A 15,184-nucleotide genomic window follows, 5' to 3' on the forward strand; every position below is an offset into this window, starting at 1 on the left:
TTCATTGTAAAACTTTTCCTTGTATTTAAACACCAGTCTGTGAACAAAATTAAAATGTTTAAATTGATGGTTTGGATTACGGGATGTCAAGACTATAATTTTTTCCATATTCTGTTCTAGTTAGTGTTGTTCAGATTCACTTAGATCTGTGGACCATGCTATTTAAAAATGGCTAGCTCAGAATATAAGCTTTCCAGAAGTTGTTTATATATTAGAGATCAATCCTTTTGGGAGGACCGAGAATTTATTTATAAATCCCATCATTGGATGGTTCGGTAGTTGGGTTTCCCCAAGGGATTCTATAGGCCAGCATAGCTGCCCTAAATTGTAAAAATAGGAGAAAAAAAAGTTGCCCGTTAATATACACTGAGAAACATTAAGAACACCTGCTCTTTCCATGACAGACTGACCAGGTAAAACCTATGATCCCTTACTGAGCTCACTAGTTAAATCCACTTGAATCAGTGTAGATGAAGGGGAGGAGACCTATTTATTTATTTATATATATATATATATAATATATAAAAAAAAAAAATAAATTTAAGTCTCAAGACAATTGAGACATGGATTGTGTATATGTGCCATTCAGAGGGTGAATGGCTAAGACAAAATATTTAAGTGCCCTTGAACGGGGTATGGTAAGTGTCAGGCTCACCGGCTTGTCAAGAACTGCAACACTGCTTGGTTTTTCACACTCAACTGTTGCCCGTGTGTATCAAAAATGGTCCACCACATCCATTGGACATCCAGCCAATTTGACAACTGTAGGAAGCACTGGAGTCAACATGGGCCAGCATCCCTGTGGAACACTTTTGACACACTTTCCATGCACCAATTGAGGCCTTTCTGAGGGCAAAAGGAGAGGGGGTACAACGCAATATTAGGAAGGTGTTCCTAATGTTTGAAATTCTCCGTGTATATGGGTCTTTAAAATCTTGGAATGTTCTAAAATCATTATGTTCATGATTTCGGCAAGGGTACAGATTCCAACTGGAGGCTGCCCTCCAGTTTGCAAGGCATTATTGTGAAATATTGGAGCATAGCATGCCATTTTGATTCCCAGTTACATTGTTTTTCAATTTTGCGCCAAATAGAAATTGTGAGAGCAATAATTGGACGAAGGCGTAGTTTACATTGTTTAAGGGATATACAGTAGGGAGAACAAGTATACACTGCCGATTTTGCATGTTTTCCTACTTAATTTTTATCATCCAGAAAATCACATTGTATGATTTTTAAGTAATTAATTAGCATGATATTGCATGACATAAAGTATTTGATCAACTACCAACCAGTAAGAATTCCAGCTCTCACAGACCTGTTAGTTTTTCTTTAAGAAGCCCTCCTGTTCTCCACTCATTACCTGTATTAACTGCACCTGTTTGAACTCGTTACCTGTATAAAAGACACCTGTCCACACACTCAATCAAACAGACTCCAACCTCTCCACAATGGCCAAGACCAGAGAGCTGGGTAAGGACATCAGGGATAAAATTGTAGACCTGCACAAGGCTGGGATGGGCTACAGGACAATAGGCAAGCAGCTTGGTGACAACAACCTTTGGTGCAATTATTAGAAAATGGAATTTCAAGATGACGGTCAATTATTTTCCACCATCATTTTCAAAGAAATTCATAAAAAATCTTACAATGTGATTTTTCTGGATTTTCTTTTCTCATTTTGTCTGTCATAGTTGAAGTGTACTTATGATGAAAATTACAGGCCTCTCTTTTTAAGTGGGAGAACTTGCACAATTGGTGGCTGACTAAATACCTTTTTGCCCCACTGTAGATGGCAATCGCCCCAGTCACTGTTAGAACATTTAGAGTTCTTGACAGTGAGAGCGAATGATGCTAGTCAAGTAGTAATTGAGGCCTGGACTTTTGTGATTTTTTTATATATATATATATATTTTATTATTATTATTATTATTATTATTATTGAACCTTTTTATTTAACTAGGCAAGTCAGTCAAGAACAAATTCTTATTTACAGTGGCGGCCAAACCTGGAAGATGCTGGGCCAATTGTGCGCTGCCCTATGGGACTCCCAATCACGGCTGGCTGTGATGCAGCTTGGATTCAAACCAGGGACTATAGTGACGCCGCTTGCACTGAGATGCAGTGCCTTAGCCCTCTGCGCCACTCGGGCACCCCCCCGAGCCCCCCAAATATACTTGACTCTGTAAAGAATCTTAAAGTCCAACTTATACAAATAAACAATAAAGCCCAACACATTTTTACATTTTATTTTTAACTTGTTTCAGGCCCACAAGGAAGGGGTGGAATGGGGAGAGTGGATGTAAAAGCATCCTCGGTTGATGAGCAACCTTAGATGTTTAGGTGGGTAGAGTGGGTGGGGGCTTAGGTCAGGCAGGTCCAGTGTCGGGTCCACCTCGATGACGGGATGAAGAGTGACAGTGTAACTGGCTCTGCCTGATTACTCCAATCATTCAATACCCATTGCACAAGCATGGGGAGAGGGACGGAGGCCTTTCTGTTACATTACCCAGCATGCTTCTCTTATTACCTAGCCTGCTTCTCTGTCCTGTCAGCTGGTGTCTAATAGGGTTACAGGCATTCTCTGGCACTTAGCACCAGGTCACAACTAAGCTACTTATACCACGCAGGGCTCTAGTCGAGACTAACTTTTTCCACGGGTGGCACTGGTGCAACTAACTTTCAGTTGATGACCACATCACATGATGTGGTTGCAGTAATTCTTACCGGACCGGTGTCCCTTAACGTCGGCTCTGGGATTCTATCCAGCAACCTTTCGGTTAATGTCCCAACATTCTTAACCGTTACGCTACCTGCCGACCCTATCGTGACCTACCCTCCATCCACACATACTTCTACTGAACAAAAATATAAACGCCCCATGTAAAGTGTTGGTCCCTTGTTTCATGAGCTGAAATGAAAGATCCCAGAAATGTTCCAAATGCACGAAAAGGTTATTTCTCTCAAATTCGGTGCACAAATGTGTCTACGTCCCTGTTATTGAGCATTTCTCCTTTTTGCCAAGATAATCCATACACCTGACCGGTGTGGCATATCAAGAAGCTGATTAAACAGAATGTGCTGGGGACATTAAAAGGCCACTCTAAAATGTGCATTTTTGTCACATAGCACAATGCCACAGATGTCTTAAGTTTTGAGGGAGCGTGCAATTGGCATGCTGACTGCAGGAATGTCCACCGTAGCAGTTGTCAGAGAATGTAATGTTAATTTCTTTACCATAAACTGTCTCCAATACTGTTTTGGAGAATTTGGCAGTATGTCCAACCTGCCTTACAACCGCAGACCTCGTAACTATGCCAGCCCAGGACCTGTGGGGTCGTCTGAGACCAGCCACCCGGGCAGCTGATGAAACTGTAGTTTTGCACAACTGAAGAATTTATGCACAAACTGTCAATCTTCTCAGGAAAGCTCATCTGCATGCTCGTCATCCTCACCAGGGAATTGACCCGACTGCAATCGACGTCGTAACCGACTTCAGTGGCCAAAGGGTCACCTTCAATGGCCACTGGCATGCTGGAGAAGTGTGCTCTTCACAGATAGTTTCAAATGTGCTGGGAAGATGGCAGATGGCTTATGTGGCGTTGTGTGGGCAAGTGGTTTGCTGATGTGAACAGAGTGCCCCATGGTGGGGTTATGGTATGGGCAGGCATAAGCTACAGACAGTGAACGCAATTGCTTTTTATCAATGGCAATTTGAATGTCGTGATGAGATTCTGAGGCCCATTGTTGTGCCATTCATCCGCCGCCATCACCTCATGTTTCAGCATGATAATGCACGGCCCCGTGTCACAAGGATCTGTACACAATTCCTGAAACGGAACATTTCCTAGTTATTCCATGGCCAGACATGTCACCCGTTGAGCATGTTTGGGATGCTCTGGGTCAACATGTGCAACAGCGTGCTCCAGTTCCCACCAATGTCCAGCAACTTTGCATGGCCATTGGAGAGGAGTGGGACAACATTCCACAAGCAAATCAGCCTGATCAACTCTATGCTGTGTCCAGGCAAATCCAACAGATGCTCTCTTGTTTTCTGATCCATGCCTCATGTTTTGTTTTTACTTTGCATGGCCATTGGAACTGTAACTCTGTAAAATCTTAGAAATTGTTCCTTTAAAAAAATATATTTTTGGATGACAACATTTTCCAATTGATTGTTTGGAGCGAAATCTTTGCTCTAAACAAAGGTTATTATGTTTGAGGAGTAACAGGTAAAAACGAGAGTGATGGAGAGAGAGAAGTGACACTGCGGTAGTATAAATCTCCTATGGTAGATAATTAAGGAGATAGAGGAAACTGAATTATACATGTAGCCCTACAGGTGGGAGTAGCTGCTCTCTTTCTCTCAATCTCTTTCGTTCTTTGTCAACCTTTTTGCCCCCCCCCCCCCCACCTTCTCTTCTCTCAACATGCACTCACCGGGTGGACATCTACTGATCGGTGTACTTGTACTTCCTTCTTCTCATCCTCTAATTTTGTTCTGTTTGATTATTGACCCCTAGTGTCACAGTGCTGTTTTGGGATCTGAGAGTGATCCTGGTGACTGTCTAATCACACTGTACAGGCTAGCATGATTGCCATGTAAGGTTGCTTCAGTACATAGTCGACTCAGAATGAGATGGTACGTTAGTATTGACATGCTTTTTTTGCGCAGCACTATTAAGAGAAAGACTGATCAAAGGCCGTGGAGTAAAGTAATACCAATATCTATATTGGGGGGGGGGGGGGGTGGTGCATTAATTTGTGTGTAGCTTATAGCATGAAGTCAACCACTGAGTTGTGACTGGTGTGAGTGACGGGACATTATAAATGACTCAACGTAGTACTTGTATGGAGACTAGTGTTGTGATGTGGAGAGTCATTTATAATGGATGTTAGTTCCACAGGCTGTTGAGCTGTGTTTCTTTACTGTAATTGACATTCCCATAGACAATAAGTACCATGAGTGGTGAGCCTACGCACAACAACAGACAGTGGTGTCGTGAGGGGTAAACACTGTTTTTTTTTTTTTGCCGAAAAATAAAATTGCATTGAAAATATGGGGAGCGTTTACTTGACTCACCGCGAATGCCGATCAGCGTTTGGCCACCTATTTTTATTACTGATATTAATTTTGACAAGTCACCTCAGCATTGATCTACAGTATGGCAGTGTTTACCCTACCATTCCTTACCATTTGTATAAGGGCGGTGGATCCCCTCACTTAGCTCTGTTGCTCCCGAACAAAGAGTATGGCTTCTATTGTTTTCAACTGACAACTCTGATTCCCAGATGGACTGGATCTTGCTCATCTCGTTCAAAAGTTTGGGGTCACTTAGAAATGTCCTTTTTTTCCGTGAAAACATACATGAAATTAGTTGCAAAATGAATAGGAAATATAGTGAAGACATTGACAGGGTTATAATGATTTTTAATTGAAAGAATTGTGTCATTTGAACTTTGCTTTTGTCAAAGAATCATCCATTTGCAGCAATTACAGCCTTGCAGACCTTTGGCATTCTAGGTGTCAATTTGTCGAGGTAATCTTCAGAGATTCACCCTATGCTTCCTGAAGCACCTCCCACAAGTTGGATTGGCTTGATGGGCACTTCTTACGTACCATACAGTGAAGCTGCTCCCACAACAGCTCGATAGCATTGAGATCCGGTGATTGTGCTGGCCACCATTATAGACAGAATATCAGCTGACTGCTTCTTCCCTAAATAGTTATTGCATAGTTTGGAGCTGCGCTTTGGGTCAGGAAATTGGAGGAAATTAAGCACCGTCCACAGGGTATGGCATGGCGTTGCAAAATGGAGTGATAGCCTTCCTGCTTCAATGTCCCTTTTACCCTGTACAAATCTCCCATTTTACCACCACCAAAGCACCCCCAGACCATCACATTGCCTCCACCATGCTTGACAGAGGGCGTCACGCACTCCTCCAGCATCTTCATTTTTTTTCTGCGTCTCACAAATGTTCTTCTTTGTGATCCGAACACCTCAAACTTAGATTTGTCTGTCTTCTGTCCATAACACCCCCCCTCCGGCGTTGTTTTGTGTAGCTGTTCATTTACCATGTGCCTCCAGTCTGTGTGAGGTTGTGAGAGGAGTTGCCCTCTCTCTCTTCCAGTATTCATGAGACTCTGTGGTTGTGTGTGCAGGGACAAAAGGTGAGCAGGAACACTGTGTTGCGCTCCGGTGTGGGGCTAAGAGGAGGCATGGTCTGCCCAGTCACCCGATGACACCTGACACTACTGGAGTCAGCCAGGCGAGGAGAGGGGGAAGGAGGGGAAAGTGGTCAGTAAGAAAAGAGGAGGATGAGAGAGACAAAGAAAAAAGTGAGGAAACGAGAAAGAAACGAGCCGTTTAGTGAAACAATTACTAGTGTCTCCTCTCGTCTGTCAGGTGTGTATTGACTAGTGACCAGCCTCTTAGCACCTCGATCACTCTAACCTTTGTGGCTCTGTACAGGGCAGAGCAGTGAAAGGAGCCAAGTGGGACAATGTAAGAGGATCACGATCTCATCCCGTGATTATCATTCTGTACTGCAGTCTGCAGGGGTTGAAATTGAATCACAGCACAGAAGCTACCAGAATAACACAGTTATTATTCTGAAACGGCTCCTTGTAAAGATGATACAATGTGATCAGGAACATCTCAAAGGTTTGGGTTTTCATTTTTTTTTTACCAGATCTTGAACAAAGACACAGAATCCAGAAGACACATCAGTCTATGTGCATTAACAAAGGGGGTAAAAAATCTGATGATCATCATCAAATTTTATTGGTCACATGGTTAGCAGATTTTAATGCGAGTGGAGCGAAATGCTTGTGCTTCTAGTTCCGACTATGCAGTAATATCTAACAAGTAATCTAAAAAATTCACGAATACCTTACACACACACACACACACACACATGTAAACGGATGAATAGAATATGTACATATAAATGGATGGCTGAGCGATGGCGTGCCCTATAGGCAAGATGCAGTAGATGGTATAGAATACAGTATATACATATGAGATGAGTAATGTAGGATATGTAAACATTTATTAAAGTGGTGTTATTTAAAGTGACTAGTGATACCTTTTAAGTCCATTTATTTAAGTGGCCAGAGATTTGAGTCTAGGTTGGCAGCAGTCTCTCTATGTTAGTGATGTCTGTGTAACAGTATGGGTGGACCATTTCAGTTTGTCCGTGATGTGTACGCCGAGGAACTTAACTTGACACCTTTTCCACTACTGTCCCATGGATTGGGGGTGCTCACCCTGCTGTTTCCTGTAGTCCACGATCATCTCCTTTTTGTTGATGTTGAGTGAGAGGTTATTTTCCTGACACCACACTCCGAGGGCCCTCACCTCCTCCCTGTATGTTGTCTCGTCATTGTTGGTAATCAGGCCTACCACTTTTGTCGTCTGCAAAACCTGATGACTGAGTTGGAGGTGTGCAAGGCCACGTAGTCATGGGTGAACAGGGATTACAGGAGAGGGCTGAGAATGTACCCATGTGGGGCCCCAGTGTTGAGGTTCAGAAGGTTGGAGATGTTGTTTCCTACCTTCACCACCTGGGGGTGGCCCCTCAGAGTTTGGAGGGTACTATGGTGTTAAAAACTGAGCTGTAGTCAGTGAACAACATTCTTACATAGGTATTCTTCTTGTCCAGGTGGGATAGTGCAGTGTGATGGCGATTGCATCGTTAGTGGACCTATTGGGATGGTAAGCAAATTTGAGTGTGTCTAGGGTGTCAGGTGGGGTGGAGGTTATATGATCCTTGACTAGTCTCTCAAAGCACTTCATGATGACAAGTGACTGCTAGTCATTTACAGTGCCTTGCGAAAGTATTCGGCCCCCTTGAACTTTGCGACCTTTTGCCACATTTCAGGCTTCAAACATAAAGATATAAAACTGTATTTTTTTGTGAAAAATCAACAAGTGGGACACAATCATGAAGTGGAACGACATTTATTGGATATTTCAAACTTTTTTAACAAATCAAAAACTGAAAAATTGGGCGTGCCAAATTATTCAGCCCCCTTAAGTTAATACTTTGTAGCGCCACCTTTTGCTGCGATTACAGCTGTAAGTCGCTTGGGGTATGTCTCTATCAGTTTTGCACATCGAGAGACTGACATTTTTTCCCATTCCTCCTTGCAAAACAGCTCGAGCTCAGTGAGGTTGGATGGAGAGCATTTGTGAACAGCAGTTTTTAGTTCTTTCCACAGATTCTCGATTGGATTCAGGTCTGGACTTTGACTTGGCCATTCTAACACCTGGATATGTTTATTTTTGAACCATTCCATTGTAGATTTTGCTTTATGTTTTGGATCATTGTCTTGTTGGAAGACAAATCTCTGTCCAAGTCTCAGGTCTTTTGCAGACTCCATCAGGTTTTTTTTCCAGAATGGTCCTGTATTTGGCTCCATTCATCGTCCCATCAATTTTAACAATCATCCCTGTCCCTGCTGAAGAAAAGCAGGCCCAAACCATGATGCTGCCACCACCATGTTTGACAGTGGGTATGGTGTGTTCAGGGTGATGAGCTGTGTTGCTTTTACGCCAAACATAACGTTTTGCATTGTTGCCAAAAAGTTCAATTTTGGTTTCATCTGACCAGAGCACCTTCTTCCACATGTTTGGTGTGTCTCCCAGGTGGCTTGTGGCAAACTTTAAACGACACTTTTTATGGATATCTTTAAGAAATGGCTTTCTTCTTGCCACTCTTCCATAAAGGCCAGATTTGTGCAATATACGACTGATTTGTTGTCCTATGGACAGAGTCTCCCACCTCAGCTGTAGATCTCTGCAGTTCATCCAGAGTGATCATGGGCCTCTTGGCTGCATCTCTGATCAGTCTTCTCCTTGTATGAGTTGAAAGTTTAGAGGGACGGCCAGGTCTTGGTAGATTTGCAGTGGTCTGATACTCCTTCCATTTCAATATTATCGCTTGCACAGTGCTCCTTGGGATGTTTAAAGCTTGGGAAATCTTTTTGTATCCAAATACTGCTGTGAAGAAGTTTAAAGCAGGATCTCGGACCTGCCTGGTGTGTTCCTTGTTCTTCATGATGCTCTCAACGCTTTTAACGGACCTCTGAGACTATCACAGTGCAGGTGCATTTATACGGAGACTTGATTACACACAGGTGGATTGTATTTATCATCATTAGTCATTGAGGTCAACATTGGATCATTCAGAGATCCTCACTGAACTTCTGGAGAGAGTTTGCTGCACTGAAAGTAAAGGGGCTGAATAATTTTGCACGCCCAATTTTTCAGTTTTTGATTTGTTAAAAAAGTTTGAAATATCCAATAAATGTCGTTCCACTTCATGATTGTGTCCCACTTGTTGTTGATTTTTCACAAAAAAATACAGTTTTATATATTTATGTTTGAAGCCTGAAATGTGGCAAAAGGTCGCAAAGTTCAAGGGGGCCGAATACTTTCGCAAGGCACTGTAGTTCAGTTACCTTCGCTTTCTTGAACAGGAACAATGGTGGCCATCTTGAAAAATGTGGGCACAGCAGATCGGGATTGGTTGATTATGTCTGTGAACACACCAGCCAGCTAGTCTGCACATGCTCTGAGGACGCAGCTGGGCATGCCTTCTGGGCCGGCAGCCTTGCGAGGGTTAACAGGTTTAAATGTTTTACTCACGTTGGCCATGGGGAAGGAGAGCCCACAGGCTTTGGTAGCGGGCCGTGTCAGTGGCACTGTATTGTCCTCAACGCGAGCAAAGAAGTTGTTTAATTTGTCTGGGAGCAAGATGTCGATGTCCGCGACTGGGCTGGTTTTCTTTTTGTTATCCGTGATTGACTGTAGACCCTGCCACATACGTCTCGTGCTTGAGCCGTTGAATTGCGATGATACCAGTCGTGTGTGTGTGTGTGTGTGTGTTTTTCAGAAGAGGAGTTGAGGAAGCTACGAGAGGAAACCAATGTGGAGAAGATGAAGGAAGAGCTGGAGAGAGAGCGAGGGAAGAGGCTCGACCTCGAACTGAGGATGAACGAGGTGCTAAAATCCAGGTGTGTGATGGAGAGAGTGAGGGGAACAATGTGTGTCGTCTCATTCTCTAAGTGTTGCTTGCTTAGTGAACACTTAGTTAGTCACTTCACTCTGTCTGTCTGTGCTGCCTTCAGTGCTGCAACACTCTACTCCCTGCCTACCATCCTGCCTATCCCAGTGAGGGGGTCCTTTGGTGGGGTGGATCACCCTGGGGCTGCAGCGGGTATAAATAGCTGCAGCTTGGTTGGCACATGGCAGGGAAGTCCTCAAGGACCGTGTGTGTGCTCACTGTAGTGTTTGTATGTGTCATAACCAAATCACGCGCCTCTATACCAGAGCGCAGAGCATGACGCAGCAGTTATGTTAGTCTTGGGACGTTCACTTCTGTGTCCCAAAACTATCTTTTGGTATTTGTTTCATTAGTCCATTGTTGATATAGTCCCAAATGTGTTTTGCATGTCAACAATCAAGTTTTAACATGTATAACTTTCAGAATACAGAAATGCTGCGAATACCAAAATAGCGTTTTTTTGGGGGGTGGAATTTTCCTTTTAAGTAAATCTTAGGGTTCACCCTGTCTACTCAGAATGGATTTCAGTGGCATTTTAGCTCCTGCCAAAAGGACACCGTGTGGAATGTCTCCTTGGCCGTACAGTAAGGTCCACAAGGCCATAGTGGGGGCATGAAGACACATTACACATCAAATAACCAAAATCTTGGGGTGCATAAAGCCCATGAATGTTTGTTTACATAGTGTTGCAAAGACTCACTATTTCTCCTCTCCTCTTTTTCTATACTTCTATCAGTTTGGAAGACTCGCCGCCACAGCCTGCCCGTAAACCCCCGTCTCCAACGCCTGCTGCCAATGGCAAAGACACAGGTAAGCAAGGCAGAAAGTGGACTGTGGCGTAACACCTATGACTGCTGATTAGTATACACCAAAAACTGCCCCGACCTTTACTGTTTATGGAATCAAAGAGACCGGATTGATACTGCTCACACCTATCCCAGTCCTTCAGATCTGCAAAGACTGAAAAGGATAAGGGAATAATCTGTGGAAAAGTCACTTAAATCAGATGCCAGTTTCTGTATTTTAACGAGCTAAGCTTTCAAGCTTTGGGTCAGAAGAAACCTTTGTTAGAAATCGCAGTAACTCTCATAGATCACTGAAATAAAAGGGTTTGTAGGGCCACAGGGCAGCTAAGGACTGAGAGACTGTGGGAAGGCATTCAGTAGTTAGGTTGAAGCCAGTGGGAGTCTGGTGGGACTGTAGAGCTGAAGGGAAAAGGACAGGAGACAGAACATGGGGAGGAACCGACGTTTGCTCTGACACTTTAGGGACTGGGATATGTGGATGTGTGTGTTTTACAGTGGGAGTGTGTAGGGATGACTATTCTTGGAAGACTGTAATAACCCTGTGGGGGGGGGGGGGGTTCAGGATGGTGGGGAATCATGGGGATTTCACATATGTGACTCACCACCAGGATTCGATGTAGCAAAATTTGAAATGGTGTGTTTTACATTGGATAAACGTAGAGACTCAGCACTACAAAACGATATATCATACACTGCATTTTTGAGGAACAATGGGAAAGTAATTCTGCGTTGAAAGTTAATAAACTTGTAAACTCACTTTTGAGAACATGGCCGATGAATGTTTTCGTATCGATTGAAGAGCTCTTCTTTGTCTACGCCCATTCAGCATTGTTCACACCCTCTTAAGCTTTGTCCCCGCCCATCTCGTTTTGCTTTCTGAGCGCACAATTGATGCTCTGTCCAATGATTTTTTTTACTGACACCGGCCATGTTCAACGGGTGTTGTACACTTTAGCTTAAGACATGTACAGTTGAAGTTGGAAGTTTACATACGCCTTAGCCAAATGCATTTAAACTCAGTTTTTCACAATTCCTGACATTTAATCCAAGTACAAATTCCCTGTCTTAGGTCAGTTAGGATCACCACTTTATTTTAAGAATGTGAAACGTCAGAATAAATATTAGAATCTTTTATTTCTTTCATCACATTCCCAGTGGGTCAGAAGTTTACATACACTCAATTAGTATTTGGTAGCATTGCCTTTAAATTGTTTAACTTAAATTGTTCAACATGGGTGAAACGTTTTGGGTAGCCTCCCACAATAAATTGGGTGAATTTTGACCCATTCCTCCTGACAGAACTGGTGTAACTGAGTCAGGTTTGTAGGCCTCCTTGCTCACACATGCTTCTTCAGTTCTGCCCACATATTTTCTATAGGATTGAGGTCAGGGCTTTGTGATGGCCACTCCAATACCTTGACTTTGTCCTTAACCTGTTGATGCTCTGGGGGCGCTATTTCATTTTTGGATGAAAAACGTTCCCGTTTTAAACAAGATATTTTGTCACAAAAAGATGCTCAATTATGCATATAATTGATAGCTTTCAAAGAAAACACTCTGACGTGTCCAGAACTACCAAGATATTTTCTGTGCGTGCCCTAGAACGTGAGCTTCAGGCAAAACCAAGATGAGATGGCATCCAGGAAATGACAAGGATTTTTGAGGCTCTGTTTTCCATTGTCTCCTTATATGGCTGTGAATGCGAGAGGAATGAGCCTGCCCTTTCTGTCGTTTCCCCAAGGTGTCTGCAGCATTGTGACGTATTTGTAGGCAGATCATTGGAAGATTGACCATAAGAGACCACATTTACCAGGTGTCCGCCCGGTGTCCTGCGCCGAAATTGGTGCGCAAAGGACAGCTGCCAGTATTTTTCCATGGGATACAGAGAGGAAAGCAAGCTTCCACGAACTGCATATCAATGAAGAGATATGTGAAAAAGCACCTTGAGGATTGATTCCAAACAACGTTTGCCATGTTTCGGTCGATATTATGTAGTTAATCCGGAAAAAGTTTTACGTTGTAGGTGACTGAATTTTCGGTTCGTTTCGGTAGCCAGACGCAATGTAGAAAACGGAACGATTTCTCCTACACACAGACGCTTTCAGGAAAAACTGCGCATTTGGTATGTAACTGAGAGTCTCCTCATTGAAAACATCAGAAGCTCTTCAAAGGTAAATGATTTTATTTATTTGGTTATCTGGTTTTTGTGAAAATGTTGCGTGCTAAATGCTACTCAAAATGCTATGCTAGCTTTGCATACTCTTACACAAATTAGTCAATTTCTATGGTTCAAAAGCATATTTTGAAAATCTGAGATGACAGTGTTGTTAAGAAAAGGCTAAGCTTGAGAGCAGACGCATTATTTTCATTTTATTTGCGATTTTCAGAAATCGTTAACGTTGCGTTATGCTAATGAGCCTGAGGCTTTAGTCACGATCCCGGATCCGGGATGGGGAGTTCCAAGAGGTTAAGCCATTTTGCTACAACTTTGGAAGTATGCTTGGGGTCATGACCCATTTGCAATCAAGCTTTAACTTCTTGACTGATGTCTTGATGTTGCTTCAATATATCCACATCATTTTCCACCCTCATGATGCCATCTATTTTGTGAAGTGCACCAGTCCCTCCTGCAGCAAAGCACCCTCACAACATGATGCTGCCACCCCTGTGCTTCACGGTCGGGATGGTGTTCTTTGGCTTGCAAGCCTCCCCCTTTTCCCTCCAAACATAACAATGATCATTATGGTCATACAGTTCTATTTTTGTTTCATGAGACCAGAGGACATTTCTCCAAAAATTACGATCTTTGTCCCCATGTGCAGTTGCAAACTGTAGTGTGGTTTTGGAGCAGTGGCTTCTTCCTTGCTGAGCGGCCTTTCAGGTTATAGGACTCGTTTTACTGTGGATATAGATACTTTTGTACCTGTTTCCTCCAGCATTTTCACAAGATCCTTTGCTGTTGTTCTGGGATTGATTTGCACTTTTCGCACCATAGTATGTTCATCTCTAGGAGACAGAACGCGTCTCCTTCTTGAGCGGTATGACGGCTGCATGGTCAAATGATGTTTATACTTGCATACTATTGTTTATCCAGTTGAACGTGGAACCTTCAGGCATTTGGAAATTGCTCCCAAGGATGTACCAGAATTGTGGAGGTCTACAATTTGTTTTCTGAGGTCTTGGCTGATTTATTTTGATTTTCCCATGATGTCAAGCAAAGAGGCACTGAGTTTGAAGGTAAGCCTTGAAATGCATCCACAGGTACACCTCCAATTGACCCAAATCAGATGCTTCTAAAGTCATGACATCGGTTTCTGGAATTTTCCAAGCTGTTTAAAGGCACAGTCAACTTAGTGTATGTAAACTTCTGACCCACTGGAATTGTGATACAGTGAGTTATAAGTGAAATAATCTGTCTGTAAACAATTGTTGGAAAAAGTTACTTGGGTCATGCACGAAGTAGAAATCCTAACCGACTTGCCAAAACTATAGTTTGTTAACAAGAAATTTGTGGAGTGGTTGAAAAACAAATTTCAATGACTCCAACCTAAGTGTATGTAAACCGACTTAGCTAGCTAGTTAGGTAGGTAAAAAATGAACCTAGCTAGGTCAACAATGTGTAAGATCACACGTCACGTAACGAACGACCCAGCCAGCTAACGTTAGCTAGTTAAACAGCAATGAACATAGTGGTTCTTCCTTTAAAAGTTGCTGTGTACTGCAGCACAGCTTGCAGGGTGCTGCAGAATTCTATGGCATGTTATTTAAGTCTCAGCCATTGTTGCCAGAATGATGCAATTTACCACAGTATGCCACCATCTATCACGAACGACCGCAGCATAAGCTCAAAAAAAATTTAAAGGACGAACCACTGTACTAATGTTAACCTGCATGAATCTGCTGAGCGCTAACCAACCAGGTTCAATGTTGGCTAGCTAACATTAGGCTCTAACTAGCAAAGCAAATGGCTCTGGGATACGAATAATGTCAGCTAGGGAGCCAGCCAGCTAACGTTAGCTAGCTAACAGTACACTAGCTTAAGACATGTAGCTAGCTAGCTAGGTAAACGTGTAAGGTCACACTATCGTGCATGATGGAGGCATCTCCCTGTCACGGATGCCATGCTACTGTTGCCCTAAGTTTGAAGAATAATCCGGTTTTCTCTATCATACTCTAATTCCACCGATTTTTAAAACCTGATCCTCCAGAAAGTGGAGAGCAACACTTATGTAGCTCCACAACACAATACATATATTTCTTTAAAGCCGTGTTCGACAGGATTACCAACACAGACTGACCAGCCCAAA

The 15,184-nt window shown here is 42.9% G+C and overlaps 1 protein-coding gene across 3 annotated transcripts in view; it reads left to right on the plus strand.

Moving 5' to 3' along the window:
- The window catches only part of LOC135516058 (GRAM domain-containing protein 4-like), a 73,461-nt gene that overhangs the window by 40,720 nt on the left and 17,557 nt on the right, over positions 1-15,184 (plus strand). For all 3 annotated transcript variants that reach the window (XM_064940056.1, XM_064940057.1, XM_064940058.1), the window contains 2 exons: positions 9,901-10,021; positions 10,808-10,881. In XM_064940056.1, coding sequence (XP_064796128.1) covers positions 9,901-10,021; positions 10,808-10,881 — 195 coding nt within the window. The remainder of the gene's footprint in view (positions 1-9,900; positions 10,022-10,807; positions 10,882-15,184) is intronic.

This window comes from Oncorhynchus masou, chromosome 27 (genome assembly GCF_036934945.1).
Source record: "Oncorhynchus masou masou isolate Uvic2021 chromosome 27, UVic_Omas_1.1, whole genome shotgun sequence".
NCBI lineage: Eukaryota > Metazoa > Chordata > Actinopteri > Salmoniformes > Salmonidae > Oncorhynchus > Oncorhynchus masou.